The 17,518-nt window shown below is 41.7% G+C and overlaps 2 protein-coding genes across 2 annotated transcripts in view; one reads left to right on the top strand and one right to left on the bottom strand.

Moving 5' to 3' along the window:
* LOC134838876 (dynein intermediate chain 2, ciliary-like) overlaps positions 1-17,518 on the bottom strand; it is a 335,209-nt gene that overhangs the window by 75,388 nt on the left and 242,303 nt on the right. The gene's annotated exons all lie outside the window — the stretch shown is intronic.
* Positions 7,623-17,140, top strand: LOC134838890 (katanin p60 ATPase-containing subunit A-like 1). The gene is made up of 6 exons (XM_063854194.1): positions 7,623-7,933; positions 8,540-9,067; positions 9,913-10,110; positions 14,676-14,911; positions 15,243-15,449; positions 16,857-17,140. Exons 1-6 carry the CDS (start codon positions 7,624-7,626, stop codon positions 16,926-16,928), a joined length of 1,551 nt encoding a protein of 516 aa, XP_063710264.1. The 5' UTR covers position 7,623; the 3' UTR covers positions 16,929-17,140.

The following is a 17,518-nucleotide window of genomic DNA, read 5'->3' on the forward strand; positions in this document are numbered from 1 at the left end:
ATGGATCCATTTGGGAGTCAAGGAGAAGGGGGAACTTGAGGAAGACAGCTACAAGATCTTGAGCCAGTTCTACAAAGAAAAGAGAGACTTACTTTATCACACAGCTGAAGGGGTGGTAGCGTGCAAGAGAAGAGATGAGGAAAAAATATTACACAAACACAACCTCATCATACTACCACAATTGTACCAAACGGAGGTGCTTTTCAGATCACACGACCAGATGGGCCACCAGGCGATAGATAAAGTACAACAAAGGATACTTCACAGGTTTGACTGGCCGGGAATGAGAAAAGCTTGCGAGAGATGGGTGAATGCCTGCCTAGCATGCCTTCAAGTAAAAGACCCAAGGAAGATGAAGTTTCCCCTCAAGTCTGTCGAGAGTTCGGAATTCAATGAGGTGGTGCAGATAGACCATCAGAAAATCTGCATGACGGAGTCGGGTTATAACCAAATACTAGTTATAATAGATCACTTCACCAAGTTGGCGGAAGCGGTTCCGTGCCAGACAGCCTCAGCAGAGGAGACATGTGATCACCTGATAACGCATTGGATATCGCGGTATGGTTGTCCAATGACTTTCCAGTCGGACAACGGCAAGGCTTTTGTGGGGGACTTGACAAAAGAATTGATGAAGAGATCACACATTGCTCAAGCACACTCGACGACCTATCATCCACAGACCAATGGGTTGGTAGAAAGACAGAACAGGACACTGGTCAACATGCTCAGGGTGTACTGCTCGAGATACATGACGGACTGGGACAAATACCTGCCACAGGTAGTAGGAGCCTATAATAGTACTCAGCACTCAACGACGGGTATCAGTCCTTTCATGATGTTGACAGGCAGGGAAAGGGCAATGCCTATAACATTCTTCTACCTGGAGTACGAGGGGAAGAGGACGTCACCTCAAGCATACGTGAAGGAAGCGATCAAAAGACAACAAGAGCTAAACGAGCTATGTCGGAGAAACACGGCGCAAGCGCAAATGAGGCAACGCAAGAAATATGACGAAAAGATACTAAGAGCAAAGCCATACGAAGTGGGCCAATACGTGTGGGTCTTCCAAAATGTCATACCGCCCAAGGGAACAAAGAAACTACTCAAGAAATGGAGAGGACCGTTCATGATTACGGAAGTACATCAACAAGGACGGTTCTATCGCTTGAGTACAGGGCGAGCAGCACATTACGAAAATCTGAAGCCTCACGTCCCGTCCCCGGAGGACTGGTGCCTACCAAAAGACATGGAAGGTCTTGAGTACCTGGTGGTGGAACCAGCGTGCGAAGTGAATGAGAAAGGCACTAGAGAGAAAAATGATGGTAATGAGAACTTGAGTTTGGACGACAACGAAAAGATAGAAGTGGAGTCGGATGCAGGTTCATTTGTAGAAGAAGACTGGAACGACCCAGAGCAAAACGAGGTACCGAAGTGGATGGAGCCGGATCGACCAACACCACCGGAAACCAGGACTGGCAATCGTAAACGAACAGGTATGAGGTACAATAGGTACGGGGATGACTTCTTGATCGATAAGATACAGCCAGACAAGTTGGGCGATGAACTACTAAGCGCAGGCGAACTGGAAGCCGAAGAGGAATGGCAGGTCATTGACGATGGTGGACATTATCCGCAGGATGATTACTCGACGCCAGAATTGGAGACGGATCTCGAGCAGAGTGAAATAGAAAGGAGGGAGAACACGAACTTGAGGATTCTAGAGTGGATGCGTGATGTCAAAGACGAGAGCCGCGAAGGACAAAGCATTCAGCAAATCGATGTATCAGCAGCAAATTACATGAAGACAGAGGACCCTCTTTTCGGATGGACAGCAACAGACAGGCCACTGGACATCCCCAAGGACAATTCAGACCCGACTACATCGACGGGGACGTCGATAAATATTTTTGTCCGGGGAGTGGGGGTAGGACTTACCCACACCGAAAATTTGATGATAAAGAAGCTCAAGGAAGTGAGGGAAACAAGCGGATTGGAACTGGAGGAAGAAGAACCAGAGCCTACCATAGGAAGGAATTTCAAAACGAAATTCGAAATACCCAATGAATACTCAGAGAACATCATGATAACGGATAGCGACTTCATCCTGTCAAACAGGACCAGCGCGATCTGCATCACGGCGGACATGAGTTTCAAATCAAGATTGGAGGCTGACTTCAAAAGAGAGTACCAGAACGTAGAGTTTCTGTTCAGACAGAGGCCAGGACTGGGAGGCATAGCAGCGCTTCCACCGTCAGTGGCACAAGTCCCGGGCAAATACCTCTGCTTCCTAGTAACGAGAGTCAACGACATAAACACAATTGATCCCGAACACGTGATATTGGCACTGACAAGACTACGTGACTTCATGATTGAAAGAGGAATAGTGGAGGTCTCGATGCCGGTGTACGACCCAAACAGGGGCAAACTGAGCTCGAGGGAATTGTACGCTATCCTACATGTGGTCTTTGCAGAAACAGAGATAATGGTGCATCTTCACAAGAAGTACTACTTGAGCATTGCCTGAGTCGGGTACATGGAGGTATCAGGTCGGGTGTGAGGGAGGAGTCTTGAGTTAGGTACTGGGGTGCGGCGCAGGTAAAGGGATCTTAAGATGTGATTGGCATGACAATTGAATTTTAAAAGAAAGAATTGATGGTGCTAAAACATAAAATGAATCTGCATGTTCTTAAGGGAAAATCCAATCGAATTGCTTTAAGTGATATGAGAATGATAAGATTTTAACCATATGAGTGGATGGAGAGGTCGAATCAATGATGATAGCCACAACACCCTCGAGCAGAGATGTGAAGACTCGCAAGAGGAAGAGAGAAGTGGAAGGATGGGGTAGTCCTTCAGTGGATGCTGTTTCGGAAGGAAACTTGAGAGAGACGGCGCCCATCGTTTTGGCCCGATGCAAGACGGCGGCATACAAGAACAGCTCGGAGCTCAGGAAACCACTTGAAGTAGAAAAGGAAATAGAGGTTTCCACCAGTTCGACGTCAGAAGAAGAATTCAAGCCTCAGAAGGTAAACGTGAAGAGAGGTTCAACGAACGGACAGGTAGGGGAAGTGGAGATCGGCAAAGAATGGATCTCGAAGGCACATCAGGACATGGGCAAACAAGTGACGAGTGATCCATTGGAGAGGAACAAGACGAGGAACACTTCCCGGACGTGGTGGGTGGCCCTCGAAACATTGAAGGAAATGGAGGACTGCTTGAAGAAGTTGGACAGTGGAATAGCTCGCAGGCGACGCAATTGGGCCACCCAGCAAAAAGCCGAGGTTAATAAGATAGAGATGGCAAGTCATCTGAAGAGGTCCTGGCAGAGTTTGTTGAAGGATCATTTTGAAGAGGCGATGAGAACATCCTCATCAGCACCGCCACTAATGGCGAATCCCTTCGTTAGAACTGCGGGACAATTAATGTTCACCTGGAGTCTGGTGGGAATAGAGTTGGAGACATTGACCTCGTATGACAGGCTGAAGTTGGGAAGCAAGAAGCTAGAGGTGTATCAGGCACTGATGCAACACGTGGCCAGGGACAATTCAGGCTTGAGCCTGGCTAGAAGAAAAGATGCCACATGTTTCTTGAGATGGATAATGTCAATGATGTCTGACAGCACCATCCTGGCATGCCACCAGAGAGCAAGTGGAAGTAAAACCATGGAGAAAAGAGTCTCAACGATCATCTTGAACGTATATCAGAGTACAGGAATAGAGAAAGAAGATGGTTCCAGACTATCCTTAGAGAACCATCGGAAGCTGGACGAGGTACGGAGGTTCTCTAATAAGAAGTTCGAGGAAGAACATGATGTTCACCGTAACCTGGCCTCGTCAGAACAGTACTCGAGACTCAGTGAGAAGGGGGAATACCAACATGTGTCTGGAGTGATGGGAATGGCCTACAATCCCTTCTTAGACTCGGAAGCTGGAGGAGCCCACAGAAACCATGAGGTAGCGGAGCTACTGAAGTTTTGGACAGAAAGAATAATGGAGATAGACGCGGTGGAGAAAGAGGGGCCGAGCCTGGGCCTGATTCTTGAGAAAACACCAGAGGTGATAAGCATACCGCGCTCAAACAAGAGAGTTGAAGTGAACATGGGCGGTGGAAATGGCTTGTTAACCACGAACTTGGGAGTGATATGGAAGCTACTAAGACCCTCCTGGTGTCCACATCCCCATGCAAGTCTAATCGAGGAAACCACAGAGCGAGTGAGGTTAGCACCAACGGAAGATGAAGATCTGGCGAAGTTGAGTGTACTACATAAGCTAATCACGCCCCAGATGCAAGAGCCAAGCGAAAGGACGAGCGACCCCGGGTCAGTAAAGAAATTGGAGCCGGGTAGCTGTCTGGATTCGACGTGTGGGAACGGAGAGCACATCTGCGATGGACGGTCATGCGTCAGAATACTGTCGTTTCAAAAAGAAGACCTGGTCACTTGGTTCGAAGACATCACAGAAAGGGAGAAAAGTGAAGTGCAAATAATAGCGGAATGTTACGCGAGAACCACGGTGAATATAGCGACAGCTCTCGGATTCTTCTCGAGAATGTGTGGTCTGCAGGCACTGGAGAGACTGGAGTCTGAACATCATTTAGTGACGGCGTTGAGCGTGGAATCATGGCCCGGGGTGTTGCAGGTGACTCAAAAACACATCCGGAGCTGGAAGGTTGGTCTTGAGGCGGAAATGGGATTTCCCATGAGCGAAGCTTATGGCTTGCCATTGAACGCGAAATCGCTGATAGGGTCAATGATGGCCAACTTGTGCGGAAGTCACTACCCGCTACACATGGCGATGGTGGAAGTGTCCAGCCAGAGAATACTGGTGGACAAGGCCTTCTCAGTGCCCAAGTGCGTGAGGTTGGCTCGGATGTCGCATCACTCGCACAAGTTGTTGAGAAAAATCAAAGGGACAGTACCAAAAGAATTGAGAGATGACTTAAGCGAAATCTGGGGAGAAGATCTTCTGAAGTTGGAAAGAGAAAACACGAGCGATCACGAGAGACAAAACGTGATCGGGAAACCTGTGGGAAGTACTCCGAACCTGGAAGACAACGACACGATGCACGAGAAAATGATGGAGCTTGAGCCTCTCTTGGAAGCCTCAGGGGAGCGTAATCTCAGGAGCATTGAGATCTCTCATGGGGAATGCCCATGCCACTGTTTGGCACAAACGGTGTGGTATCCAGATCACAAGAACCTTTGCCTGGTGTGGGATGTGGAAGAGATTCGGTCGATCGGACTACCGGATCACCGGCAGAAGGTGACGCTCTTAGTAGTGAGTACGATGTTAGCTCTGAGATGGATAGAAGAGAATATAACGAAGTATCGGGAGGCGACGACGCCAACGGCTGAGTCAATATACGCGATAGACTACAGCAGGAGACTCGAGTTGTTTGAGACTGCGTGCAAAGTATTCGCCATACCGACGGAAGTCAGGCACGTATGGAGTCGCTTGAGGTACTTTCCATGGTTTCGGGCGACACTGACGTCTTGGTTGTACATGACAACGAAAGATCACATGAGAAAACATCAAAAAGAGTATCGACAGTTCCAGGCCGAGATTGGGCCGGAAGCTTTCAAGAGACCCCTGCTAACCCATCGTAATGCGATCACGACAGGATGGAAAAGAGTGGGTAAGATGTCTAGAGACAATACCAAAGCGAGGGAGTCGATACTAGAGGAAGACCTGGCGAAGAACGTGAGCTTGAGCCTGCACAACTCCTTTTGCTTGAACCGAGAAGCTAGGGTGAAGGCACTACCCAACCAAGCAAAGAGATTGCAGGAGCAGAGAGAATGGATGCGATCCTATGAACAGCTGAAGGCTTGGGAGGAGATTGTGATTAGTTCCGATGATGAAGAGGAACTGTTGAGACAGTTTGCCGCATCTAGCACTTCAGGATGCAGTACCTCCAAGGCGAAGAGTACGAGATGAATGGGCAAATCGGATGGATCTTGAGTCTTGAGAGGGAAGGGGGGCTTGAGCGTGGATCCGAGTGAAACTTGGATTCACGAAAAAGAAATTTTAACAAAGCAAATATTGTTACTAATATACTATATTTATTTTATAAATCGAAAATGCTGCATGACAATTTCCTGATTGAATAGGACAAAAGAGATTTTAAAATGATTGGCTTGAAAAGCGAAAATTCAAGGGTGCAGGTATATGCAGATTTTGGTTGCTGTTTAGCAATAATGTGAAAATTTTAAATGGCTGTGAATTTTGGGGTGTAGATAAGCTTAAATCTGCTGCAAACTTCTGTAAATGACCACTGGCACTGTATCTTGAGCAACACTCGGTTTTTCTGGGACTCACTGGCAGAAGACAGCGCGCGATGAGGACATCGATCTCGAGTCCGGGGAGTATGTGCCAGTCGGTCATATTTGGAAGTTTGACCTTGAGAGAAGCAAAAAACACTTGATTTTGGAGTGAAATTTAATTTTTCAAAATTTCGAATGGAACCTGTCATGCACGATTTTCTCGTGAGAACTGAAAATCAGAACAATTTCAGAACAATTGAGTAACAATCGCGGGAAAGTTGCTAGAAAAATTGGTGGGAAATTGCTATTCGCAATTTCGAAAGCAATAATAACCTAGAGTAGAGCTGTCCCATCTGTGACAGAGACGAGAGCATTCCCTCGAGTTGGATTATTACGATTGGAATACTATTATTGACTGGACCAGAGTGAACCTTCGGTGGAAAGGTGGACAGCTAGAGTGTCCCAATGGTTCACGAGAACTTGCAGTCTAGAGTAAAAACTTGTTCTTGTTGTTAAAACTGACTGACATTAAACTCATATTAGTTACTTTATTAATTCTTGAGTTGTTTACCGACTTATTTACTTCCTGGTTCTTGAGCGTGCTACAATGTGAGTACTTAATTTAAATTCCTAGAGTGTGTTTTATAATTGTTATGTTGAGGTAAGGCGAGTTTTAGGTTGATCCATCTGAAATGGATCAAAGTTCCACTGTCTAATAAAAAGTAACTTAACGGATTGTTCCAACCCGGTTTTTAACGGCGTTCATGTATTTTGGGTATCTAGAGACCTAAGTATGGGGACGTTTCTAATTCTAGAGTGGGGGGATATTTTAGTAGTAGCCTTTAAGCTGTAACGGGTCGTAGTCTCATGTCACAAGCGAACCGAACTGGCTCCGACCGTTCTTGAGGTAGAAAAACACAAGAGATAGTGTCCCTGACCCTTGAGCCAGTGGTTATAGGGCCTATTTTTCTTAAGCCTCATGTGTGACTGCAGTAGACGAATGTTACACTAATTTAGCCTTTTGACCAATTGAAAAGATTTGGAACTTATGCGAGTGCTTTTTTATTTTGGAATCTATGGGACTGATTTTTTATTTTGGAACCTATGAATACGCACTATCTTTTTCTTCAAGGAACGTGTGATGTCTTTTCTAGTTTTTGAGTTACATTTGAAATTCTTGAAACATTCAGAAAAGTTAAATTCATTTTGCAGAAATTGAGTTCACCCTTTACAAAATTAAGATAATTTAAATGCTCAGCTTCGCTACTGTATAAAATAAAAATCTCTGTATCTGTTCTCTGTTTGTGGGCATTCCCGAGTGACAAAAACTTCGAATATTACTGTTTAAAAAATTTTCATAGACAATGGCAGCTATTGGTTCCAGCAAGGAGCTGTCAGATATAGATCGTGATGTGCAAAGTGCCCGTGAGTTAGCTCTGCTGGGACAATACGAACAAGCTAGTGTTTTTTATGAAGGTGTGATCAAACTAATCCAGCGAAATGTCCAAGCATGCAGTGAACCACGAATACGAGATAAATGGTTAACAATGAGGCAAAATCTTACTGTTGAATTGCAAAACGTGAAGAATATTGTAAGGATACTTGACTCCATGCACATGGATGGTGGGAAAGGAGCCCGAAGATTTGACAATATGCAAGAAGACAGAGGAGCAGGTAATGGGTATTAATAGCTAAATTGTTTCTCGTTCTGAGTTGTGCTCCCATGAAATTGAGCATGCTATCATAGTTCCGCCTAATTTTTTTGTCAAACGAACACAGTTTATAGTATAAGCGACCACTAGATGAGGTTTGAATTGCGTGTGCTCTTAAAATGGTGGCACAGAATCTTCCGGCCAGAACAATTGAAATACAGAATTCAAAAATTTGAAACTTGTTTTTGGAAAATTGAAAAAATTGCCAATTTTTCAGTTTTTCAATTGAATTCAATTTTCACTTTGGAATCCAAATCATGGGGTTTAATAAAAAACCACACTTGGCTAACTACGAGCTTTTTTTGAGGAAGTCGAAATAGGGAAAAAACATTAGCTAATTTATAGTTTCATCCCACAAACTAAGCGACCCAGTTGAAACGAGGGAAAGTTTGGGAAATTGGTAAAAGTTCAAAACATTGAAGCAAACTAGCATTTCCAATGGTTTTCGGCGATCTTCCTTACGTTGGTTAGCAAAAGGTCACATAAAAGGTCGCCTGTCCACACTTCTGAATTTTCGTTCATAAGATTGTGATGTTGAAGAATCTAATCATCCCGAAATTTAAACTAGGTGATTATGACGATTACCAAAATGATCCAGATGTTTTTGGCCCTCAACAGCCACATTTTGCCCAGCGTGCAGCCCCACGACCAGCAAATAGACGAAGCAATCTTCCAGCAGAAAAACCGGCTCCTAAACCAGTAGTAGTGCCAAAGAGCGTGGCGGCAAATAGGGTTGCACAGGCGAGAGCAAATGCAGCCCAAGCAAAGAACTCGCCAAACGCTCCAGTTAAAGGTAAAGCAGCGCCTCCTGAGGGTAAAGGCAATCCAGGTGCAGTTGGAGGAAGAGACAAGGACAAGATTCCTGTCAAGGCAGAAGACAAACCATTCGAACCCTCTGGATACGACAAAGATTTGATCGAATTACTGCAACGCGATATTTTGATGCGTAATCTGAACATCCATTGGAGTGACATTGCGGGTAATGCGGACGCAAAACGTCTCCTGGATGAAGCTGTGGTGCTTCCAATGCTGATGCCGAATTTCTTCACCGGCATAAGACGACCCTGGAAGGGCGTTCTAATGGTTGGACCACCCGGTATGTCGGAAACTGATTTCTTTTCGTGTGTAAAAAAACGAAGTGAATGTCACTTATAATTTTCGCGATTATTTTTTGAGGGAAAAGTGAAAATTGTTCACGCTCAAATTTATCTTTTTGGGGTTAAACTTCTGATTTCTTTTTAATTTCAGTTGATTTCCTTTTTAAGGAAGGTTAAGTCCGCTTTTGAACAGCAAAAGTAAAAAGACCTAGAAAAACATGAATACTTCTGGTTTGTTGAATAGACGTTAAATTTGTTAGTTTATTCCACTGGAGTCAAAACATTTTGGTTAATCCAGTTTTCTGTAAATGGGAAACCGTCTTTGAAGAAAAACGAAAAAAAAAATTTTTTTTTTTAAATTGCAAAAACTTTTCAAGGATTTTGCAGAATGTTTTTGAATTTTGAAGTTTTTGATTCCCAAATTGGCGCTAAAAAACTCCAAAAACTAACTTTACTCCAGTGAAACTAAGTTTTGAAAATAAGTATTTCGAAAGCCTGCTTAGCCTCACCTTATTAGCTTGAAATTCCTAAAATCGTGACCAAAAATCAAAAGTTTCAAACTGGCTTTTCTCAACACTGAGAAAATTTTTTCAAAATTTCTTACTGTCGTTCGAATCACGACTAAAATGGCTTCTATATGATATATCACTCAACCCATTCCGATGATTATTTGTGTGGAAAACAAAAAAAAGAACAAAACTTAAACAAACCCGAAAACCAAGTTCCTCAACATTTTTAGAATGGTCGGAACAATTAGTGAATAACCAAAGTGTTTCAATGTTTTGAGCGTATTCTAATCGATTCCAATGAATTTTAGTTATCCTTAAGTTAACATAATTGTTAGGAACTGGCAAGACACTTCTAGCGAAAGCTGTGGCGACTGAGTGTGGGACGACGTTTTTCAACGTCTCTTCAGCCACAATGACCTCCAAATGGAGAGGAGAGAGTGAGAAGCTGGTGCGGCTGCTGTTCGAAATGGCTCGCTACTATGCGCCCAGTACCATCTTCATCGACGAAATTGATTCTCTCTGCAGCAAGAGAGGTAAGTCGGATTCAGTTGGAGCTGAGCATCACGCAGCCGTCGCTGTGTGTTGGTGAGAAAAATTGGTTCAAGCTGTTTTCATGACACAACTGAACTGAACATCGGCACAAAGTGGTTTTTGAGTCCGCCTAACTATATAATATGTACGGCATCAACTCTTAAAATAGTTTCACATGTTTGCTATTTTGATTTTTTCTTTACACGTCCCTTTTTCTTGCTCCCCGTGAAACCAAGTCATCAAACGGAACCAAGTAAATGTGGTTGATTTGCGAGTGGATCCATTTTAAATATAGTGAACTCCCGAATCTTACACACGATCATAGAGATTTTTTATTGCTCATACTGTTCCCAGAATCGCATACTGCAGCCCACTGTAATCAGCCCCGCGCTAACTGTAACCAGCCCCGCGCAGCGTTAATTCTTTGAACTCTTTATCTTTTAAAACATTTACCCTTGCGAGCATTGGTGTATTAGTACAACCTTCTTTTTTTCTAAACTAGCTCGCAAAAAAAACGTGTTAACCTATTGGTGGTAGTTTTGCTATAATCACGATCTGTAGCACTGAAAATTTCGCTGTAGCGCTGGAGCTCTGTTGATAGTAGTAGCTCTCTCAAGTACGAGGAACTAGACTGTAACCATGACGGAAATCTGGAGGCTCAGAGTTTTATAGTTAATGCCAACAGCCAAAGCTTCCGAGTCTCGAATGTCTATTTCCCTCGCGCAGCTGCTGCCCAAATGACTATAAACCGTCCTTCGCGCAATTTCTATTTGAAGACGAAAGTTTACTGCTGGGGGACGTTAATGCGCATTCCCCTCTGTGGATTTCCAAGCACGCCATAGGTAGCATTTTTACTGGAATCATGAATTCAATTTTTAACGCCATTTAACAATTTCAACCAAACTAGGCTTCCCTATGACAAAACAATATCGTCGTCACAGGACATTTCTTTAGCATCTCCTTCCCTTCTTCTGTCTTTGAGTTGGCAACCTCTCTCAACTGTAGTATCAGATCATCTCTATTTTAAACGAACCTCCTTTGCGCGATGAAATCCCTGTCTCTGTTAAAACACATCAATATCGAAAAAGCGGACTGGCTAAGTTTTATTGCATAAGTTGAACAGGTCTTGGAATCATTGCCCCTGCCGCAAGATGTAATCACAGCGGAGAAAAACCTACTTGATGCGATTTTAGCAGCTGCTCGTCAACATATTTCCTCCTGGCGTCATCGCTTCTTTTGCCCGTCCTCCCTCTAAAAGCTAAATCCCTGGTAGGGGATAAAAACGAAATTGCACTTAAAAATTGTTTTTACCGAAGGTAAGTGTTTTTTTAAAGCCAAAATCTAAAAACTAACAGTTTAGTGCAAAAAACGTTTACGAGACTTTCTCCAGACGTTCAGTCACGGCACGGCGTCCAGCAAGTTCTGGAAGGTGGGGTTAGCTCCCTGAGCGGAGCGAAGTATATGGCGGGAAGCCACCTAATCATTTTTAATGGCAAAAGTTTAGCAGCATAAATTAAAGGAGCGGAGTGACAAAGAAATGTTAATACACATCCTAAAAAACTAAATTAAATTATATCCAATAGAATTTGCATCAGTGATAACTTTCGCTTAAACCTCCAGCGCGCTGTGTCCCGATGGTTTGTGTACCGTATTTTTCAAATAATATAGGGCTAATTGCAACAAAGTGTCTCAAACATACTTAAAACCTTTCCGTAGTTTTTAATACAATTTCCCAAGTTTGCAAAAACTCGAAAGTCGTTCCTCTACCGAAACCCAACAAAGAAGATAAATCACCAGAATCGTAACGTCCGATATCGATTCTCAGACTAGCGGTTAGTTTTGGGAAGCCTTAATCAATTCCAAACTCACCGTCAATCTACCAAAATACCCCCAGCAAAGCGGTTTCAGGCCTTTCCATTCAACCACTACAGCCCTGTCTTCACTGGAATTTGTTTCTATAACAGATGAGTTTAACCAAAAGAGACCCCCAAAACGAACAGTACTCGCCACTCTTATGTCGTCGAAAGCTTTCGATATGGTATAGCACCATATTTTATTCAAACTGCTGCACGGCTCGAGCTTACCCGAAGGTATAGTCAGATGGCTCTCGAAATATCTTAGCGGGCGCCAAGCCAGGACCCTGTTTTGTTCAGAAACAAACTGTCGACAACCAGGATTGACCATACAGGGGGACAAGGTTCAGTCTTTTTTCTTCCACTCTTTTTAATTTTACGTACTTGATGCTCCTCTGAGGCCACCCAAAGTAATAGTTCAAGTTTGTATTTTCAATTTTTATCCTTTTGCTGAATAAAGTAATATCGTCGAGGCAACCGGTATTTTCATCAACTACTTAAATGAGCTCAATGAGTGTTTTCACGAACAGAAACCTACTGCTCTATGAGTTCAACTCTAAACCCACTATCAATGGATTCGATTCTTCCAGTAGAAAAAACCCAAAATTACTTCTGACCCGCCCATCTATTTTGCAAAGAGTTGGAAACAAACCGCCTCTAAGAAAGCCACGCGTAGCTTATTGATCGTGAAGGCTCTTGTGGCGAACGGGACACAATCAAAGGAAACTTTGTTTGTAACGTTGAAAGCCTTAATCAGAACAATAATCGATTACTCCTGTCCTGTTTGGTCACATACTGCGAGAAATAACTCCTTGAACAAATTAAAAGTCATTTAAAACGCAGTTCTCAGTGTCGTGGCAGGGTGCAATTTGTGAGTTCGTCAATTTGTGAGTTCGGCAAATGTAACATTGGCTGAGTCACTTTATATTTATATTGGGCCATTTAAAGGGCAAGTTAGATTTTATTGCATTTGTGTGTTAAGCGGTATAGCTCAAGAAAATTTTTGATAATTTTGTTTTTGTTTCAACAATCGGTTACCCACTTTTTTTTTGGATTAGGCGGTGGTAGATAAATGTTTGAATGCTAATTTAAAGCTGTTGATACTGCTTCTCTGGTTGTGTTTTTCAAATTGAACTTTTTGAACTCTATTTTGCCAAGAGTTGGAAACAAACCGCCTCTAAGAAAGCCACGCATAGCTTATTGATCCTGAAGGCTCTTGTGGCGAACGGGACACAATCAAAGGAAACTTTGTTTGTAACGTTGAAAGCCTTAATCGGAACAATAATCGATTACTCCTGTCCTGTTTGGTCACATACTGCGAGAAATAACTCCTTGAACAAATTAAAAGTCATTTAAAACGCAGTTCTCAGTGTCGTGGCAGGGTGCACGATTATAGCTGCATTGATCACTTAAATACTAAATGTTTAACCTTTCTGCGCAACAGCACCATAGACAACTATCGTTTTTTAAAATCGTACCGTAACTTCCTTACCCTTGATTGCTATCATTAGTTTCCTTCGCCTGAAAGACAAATCAAACATAACTTTAAATCAGTTCTATCAGAAGAACTTGACGAAAGAATTTCTGAGATAATTGATTTTATCTCGTTTAACAATGACACTGACGGGAGCAATTTCGTTTTTAATCATTTTGAACCACTTTTTAAAGTGATACACACAAACCACGTAACGAATTCAATCAACGGCGGGCCCACTCCTTATGTTCTGCCGCTACCTCTGCCTGATATTTCCTCGACTGAGCAACTGCTCTTTCGTTCAACTAGGAGCACGTTAACGCAGCTCATCAGGCTACTCTCCCTTTTTAAATACTTATCTTAATAGGATAGATCCTAACGTCCCCTCGAAGTAGCAATGTTCCTTAGACTCGGACCAAGCTCGTATGACGCCCCCCCCCACCAGTATGTAATAAACAATAACAAAAAGGCGATCGGTTCAGCCCAAGTTTCTTTTTTTTGGCAGAAACTGATTCGTTGCGATAATTCGTCAATTTGTGAGTTCGGCAAATGTAACATTGGCTGAGTCACTTTATATTGGGCCATTTAAAGGGCAAGTTAGATTTTATTGCATTTGTGTGTTAAGCGGTATAGCTCAAGAAAATTTTTGATAAATTTGTTTTCGTTTCAACAATCGGTTACCCACTTTTTTTTGGATTAGGCGGTGGTAGATAAATGTTTGAATGCTAATTTAAAGCTGTTGATACTGTTTCTCTGGTTGTGTTTTTCAAATTGAACTTTATTTGAGTGAGACTAACGAATAAAGTTTTTGCTGATTTAAATTGTTTTTTTTTTTCACATAGTGGCCATCGACTTATTTTCTACGTTTTGCGTTGCATCCTAAATGGCGCGAAGCTCTGCTTCCCATCCGTTTATCAGAGCTTCTTTTTAATCAAATGATATAATTAATTGAACTATCATGGCATGGGATTTTTATTTCTTTTTCAGAATAGTTCGTTCGATTTGTCAAAAATTTGAAATCGTTTTTCGGTGTCGTTGAAGGAAGTAACCTTTAAGGCTTTTTGGCTTTGTTTTTTAAACGTCCTTCCTTATTCACGCTCAAGTTAATGTACTAATGGTTTGGTTTTTTAAAATTCAATTCAAATTGGTTTGCTAAATGAAGGCCTCACGCTTTCTAATTAAAACTGCAAGAAATTTTTTCGAAGCTTCAAATGGAAGAAAACAGCATTGTGTGTTGCAGGTTCGGACTCAGAGCACGAGAGCAGTCGGCGAGTGAAGAGTGAGTTGCTGACTCAAATGGACGGGGTGGACAGTGGGAACGAACCAGGGAAGATGGTGATGGTACTAGGAGCCACTAATTTCCCCTGGGACATAGACGAGGCTTTGAGGAGGAGGTTGGAAAAGAGGATCTACATCCCCCTGCCCGAGAAGGAAGGCAGACGACAGCTCTTGGACATATGCCTCAAGGACATCAAAGTGAGTTCAGTGCATATCAGACTAAATGGCATTTTCAAGGCAGTCATGACTCTTAATAAGTATGGAAATTTTACAGCCAAAACATTCTCGTCTTTGAGATGGTTCATGCATGGGAGATAGCCAGCCTACAAGTTTTTCAGTGTGCCTTTTCAGTCCCGCCTGTTTTACTCTTGATAGGGGACTGCTGGCAAGATGATGTCATTTATATTGATGCGCCTGAAATCACCGATCTAATGATTGAGAGCAAGTCCACTGGACGAACCTTTCATTTTCGGCACCTCATCCGTTTTTGTTTTGCTTTTTTTGGCTATAAATTTAATATTTGTTTCAGCTGGCGGACGATGTTACTCTGGACGCAATTGCAGACATGCTAGATGGATACTCTGGGGCGGACATCAACAATGTGTGCAGAGATGCCGCAATGATGGCCATGCGCAGACGTATTTCTGGGCTGAATGCGGACGAGATTAAGAAACTGGATCCCAATGAGATAGATCTCCCAACCACACACGACGACTTCGAAGTCGCTCTTAAACGGGTTAGTAAAAGTTATGCCTCAGAATTCAAATCAATGAACGAAGTGAAGACACTTTCTTAGGTCGTGGTTGAAAGTTGTCAGGATTTTTTTTCGAGGAAAAATTTATCGATTTTTTTTCGTTTTGTGATTCAATTTAAGTGCGTTCGGATTATTTCTTTTAATCACTGCGCAAAATTTCCTTACATAATAAAAACCTCAACTAAAAGACTCAACTTTGAGCACCAAATATGGGTGAGAAAATATAAAACTAAGAATTTTAATTGAAAAGTTATTCGTATAGCAATAGTCGATTTTGCAATAGTCCAATCATTGAAAATCGGGAGGAACTCTGTCTTCGGGTGTTTTTTTGTTTCCCACGCAAAATTAGGCACCATAAATAGTAATTTGAATGGGTCGAGAGATAAAGCATGTTGAAGCCCTTTCAGTCTTGGTTTGAACGACATTTGAAAATTTGAAACTCGAAAAAAATTTCTCGACAACACATTTTTGAAAACTTTAAAATGTCGTTTGAATCAAGACTGAAATGGCTTCAAGATGATATATCACTCGACCCATTCCAATTACTATTCGTGGTATTTCTAATATTGAGCGAGTAAACCGAGAATAGAGGTTATAAAAATTAGGCTTATGACAGTCCAATGCTCATAACTAAGAGTAATGAACATAGTGAAGACGCTTGTAGAGATCTTGGTGATTTTTTTGCTGTTTTTTTTTTCCAGGAAAAAGTCTTAGAATGCTCTAATAACTACTGATGTGCATTCATTCATATTAATGCATTTCTGAATGCACTTAGTTATACATGCATTTTTTGAGTTAAGTTGAAATTCATCTCCTGAAAGTTACGTAAATAGCACTCTCCAAATACGAACGTGGAAATGGCGCGAAAAAACATGAACAATTTCTAGTTTCGAAAGTGGAAATTAATTATTAGATTTCCAGCGGAATAAAAACATAACATATTGATCCAGTTTTCTCAAATTGGAATAATGCTATCAAGAAAGCGCCAATCATCAATTGTTCTAGAAATTCAAAGAGCTTAAATGGCATCTATTTTTTTTCGAATTTTGAGATTTTTCAACAAAGTTTTTTTTTCTTGTTTACTTACATTCATTACTCTTTTCGAACATTCAGTTGGCTATGTTTTAAGTTCAGCTGTGGCAATTTGGTTTAACTACAATAAAATAAGTTTTCGATGTTTTCTGCAATTTTTTTTTTTAATTTTCAATATTTTGTCAAATATACTATGTCGAATATACCAAAGTTAATATTGCTATTGAAGTTCTGGACGTTCGTTCAGATCTTCTCATCATATCACAATAATTATTGTGGTCGGAAAATTCTGTGCTACTTTTACAGCAAACGGGTTTCCTTCTTTCGTTTGTAACTAAATTTTGTCAAACTGTTCAGGTGTCTCGTTCTGTCTCCAATGATGACTTGAAAAAGTACGAAGAGTGGATGAAGGAATTCGGATCCACGTGATCATCTTGTCGGAGTGAGGAAAAAGACGATTGATTTTATTATAAAACAATGAATGAAACAAAAAAGAAGACTTCCGCTTGATATGATAGCTGCAATTGCATCAATTTGTCACAATTTCCAAATGGCCAATTAGAGTTAGTGGAATTACATTTTTTTTATCAAACAGAACAAGCTAAAATTGTTGCATAATTTAAATATAACTTACTTTGATATCTGTTTTTATACCAGCTACCATAGATAGGCGAATAATTATACACTTTTTGAAAGAAAGATTTTTTCTGGATCAGTGCTTAGCGTTATTAGTTTGATTCAAAATTTTTGTAGTTTTCAGCTTGAAAAACTTGGATTTTCATGGTCAATTTTGCTGAGCTTAAAGTTCTGTCGCATTCAAGGTAAAAAAATACCTTTTGTTTTCCACTTAAATATTTATTTTGCAACAGAAAAAATACCTTTAGTTTTGCAGTTTTCCGGTTTTAACCACTGAATTTGACTTCGGAACTGAACTTCGCCTTGTTCCGCACAAAACTGGGTGCCACAATTAAACATCAGTTGTTGTTGAGTGATCTATCATATTAAAGCCCATTCAACTG

The sequence above is a fragment of the Symsagittifera roscoffensis genome, chromosome 2, assembly GCF_963678635.1.
Source record: "Symsagittifera roscoffensis chromosome 2, txSymRosc1.1, whole genome shotgun sequence".
Taxonomy (NCBI): domain Eukaryota; kingdom Metazoa; phylum Xenacoelomorpha; order Acoela; family Convolutidae; genus Symsagittifera; species Symsagittifera roscoffensis.